General features: G+C 39.9%; 1 protein-coding gene across 3 annotated transcripts in view; it reads left to right on the forward strand.

The window, feature by feature from the left end:
* The first annotated feature begins 606 nt into the window (after window positions 1-606).
* zfr (zinc finger RNA binding protein) overlaps window positions 607-2,811 on the forward strand; it is a 20,904-nt gene continuing 18,699 nt past the window's right edge. For all 3 annotated transcript variants that reach the window (XR_004796611.1, XM_035658214.1, XM_035658213.1), the window contains exons 1-2: window positions 607-733; window positions 911-992. Coding sequence is in view for 2 of the 3 variants with exons in the window: in XM_035658214.1 (XP_035514107.1) it covers window positions 697-733; window positions 911-992 (119 nt within the window). In the remaining variant the exon portion in view is untranslated. The remainder of the gene's footprint in view (window positions 734-910; window positions 993-2,811) is intronic.

The following is a 2,811-nucleotide window of genomic DNA, read 5'->3' on the forward strand; positions in this document are numbered from 1 at the left end:
ATTATGGGAATCTCCATACAAATGAAAATACTTAAGAAAAGCAATCAAACCTAACCAAATTATGATTACTGAATGTTTGTTGTTGAGACCAATTATATGTCCCTTAGGTCCATATTAATTTAGCCAATTAAAATCAGGGTTTACTTGATGACATTAAAGGTCCAGTATTGTAGGAAGACCTATTGGAAGAAATGGAAAAGGGTGGACTAGTTGAAATCTGAAGCCTTGTCATTAACTATTTACGGCCTTAAAAATCTATTTCAGGTTCGGTCATTTCAAATGACCAGAGGGGCTATTATACCCTGGCAATTTTCAAATAAACTAGTTCATAAAAATATTGATCCTCTATTAAAAATACATCATCAGACAGGTTTGTTATCTTGGTAAATAAATCTGTAGTAGGGCCACCTAATGGAGTTGTTTCTATTTCTATTTTATTTATCCATTTTCCTTATTAGTGCTATGTATTTTTCACGTTTGTATTGTTTTTTCTATTCGTGTGCTCCTGTTTCCATATACTCCCTGTCGTTTGTTTTGTAATGTTATTATTGTGGCTTAAATAAAGTTGGGGAACACAAAACAAACGTCCCCATCGCCCTTTGCTCTGCGCAGGCGCCAACACGGCTTTTCCGGGTGCGACACGTAATATAAATAGGCTGGTCTCCGATACGGCTGTCTGTAGAATATACGAAACCAATGATTCCCATATGTCCAGTGGTCTCCTTCACCTATGGTAAGTATCGTTAAACACGTAGAAATGATTTTACTGTCAGCTAGAAACAATGAAGCACCTTAATAAGCGTTAAAGCAACGCTAAGAAGGAGACGTTAATGGATAGTCCTTGGACCGCTCGTTGGAGCCCGCTGCTAACGGTTAGCTTAGCGTGATCCTGTATGTCTGTCCTCCGCAGTGCCCAGCCGGCTTGGTGAAGATGCTAAAATGGCTACCGGCAACTACTTTGGATTTACCCATGGCGCTGCCGCCCAGTACAGGTAAGATACTCGACCTTTTGCTAACAACATGCTGCATTGTGTTTTGTTTTTTTTTTAGCCCAAACGCTAGCTTCGTGTGTGTGTTGTGCAGTTACGTACAGGCTGAATGGCTCCCACTGCTGCCATTGTTGAGGCTGGGGGAGGGGGCGGTTATCCCTCTGCTGCTGCACAGTTCACGCTGAAACATGCACTGCATTAAAGAGGCTGCGTTGGTGACCTCTGCGAAGCTAAAGCATGTACAGGGTCCAGTCTTACTAATACATCCATTGGTGTTAAACAAGACCCCAAAACACAGCACAGCACAGCACAGCGGTCTATAACAGTGTGAGGCCCCATTCATGTTACATACTAATAACCGCCTGTAAAGTGTACTGGCAGGAATGTCTGGGTCAACACTGTATGCAGCCCATTGCATTGTGGCCAAATGTGAGCTGAGTGAAGCTGATTTGCCAGAAGACCCCAGTGGTCTTATTTGGTGATGAATGAATCCACAAAAAGCCCAGTACTATAACTCGCATCATCGTCTTTTCTGAACGTCAACACCTTTCTCCAATCCTAAATGACAGCCAAATCTGAAACTGTTCTAAATTTCTACAGCACAACCCAATGTATTTTTCTATTTCATGAATGAATAAAAAAATGAAAACTTGACTTATTAGACTGTAAAGTGCATGTTATAATGGACTTGACTTTTCGTTGTTTTAATATCTGCATTATATATCACACATCGGCTGCCCTGCTCTATAAATATTGCCATTGGCCACTGAAAAACGGTCGACCACTCGTCTTATTTCAATGGAGGATGCCTTTTTTTTGTTAGTGTTATACTATATTGGCTCACTGCTGGCCAGCAGATTGAACACACTAGTGGGCTCTGACTGAAAACAATCGTGCGTGTGAGAGTAAGGGGCAGATGATACGACAAAAGACGTTGTTCATGACTTGCTCATTGCGTCAGTCCAGTGTTATATATCACAATGTCTGTCTCGGATTGTCCACCTTGGAATAGCTGCAGAAATTGTTGGACACAGCCCCCCCAGATTGCAACAGTCTGAACAGCCACACGTGAAGATGTGGTGAAAAGCTGCAGGACACGATAATGATTCAGTTTGAATTGAATGCCTTTTTCAGACAGTGGATGAACTGGGGGGCTGCATGAAGGGCCAGTATACGATAAATAAGGATGCATTTAAAGAGTGAATCATTCAGAGTTAATCTAGTGAAGTCTCAAACTAAGAATACAGCACTGGACATTAGCATAAAGAGTCCCCTTTAAACATATTGTTTTATTCTAGATAATATCGTTAAATAAATTCATTGACCCACTCTGGTCCCCCATGGAAGTTCTGCTACTTGTTCCTTTATTATTTTATTTATTATTCCTCTGAATAAAACAATGTAAATGACCAGAGGTTTGGCCACAATAAGTTTTTTTAAATTTTTTTTGTCATTGGTTGAGTTACTTTTTCTTGTTTAACTGTTACAACAATAAGTGCATCCCTGCAAACTGCAGTGTAAATGCAAACTTGTTTATGATTGGCAAATAATCACAAACTCACTGCAGGGACATTATATATTTGAACTATATGAACTATATTTGAAAAAGTTTAAAAAAAACACACTATTTAAATATTTACAAGCTCAAACTAACTATTTACATAAAAGCTAAAGGAACACACAGACAGAGACAGACTGACTACACCTACTGACTTCCTGTGCGATAGTAGATGGAGAGTCCCCTGCACCGTTCGCAGAAGAGCCTCTCTATTATGCCTGGGAATGAATTCCAATATGATATATTGGAATATATTTCTCACCT

Source organism: Morone saxatilis, unplaced genomic scaffold, assembly GCF_004916995.1.
Source record: "Morone saxatilis isolate NCDOM2014 unplaced genomic scaffold, NCSU_SB_2.0 Contig16, whole genome shotgun sequence".
Taxonomy (NCBI): Eukaryota; Metazoa; Chordata; class Actinopteri; family Moronidae; genus Morone; species Morone saxatilis.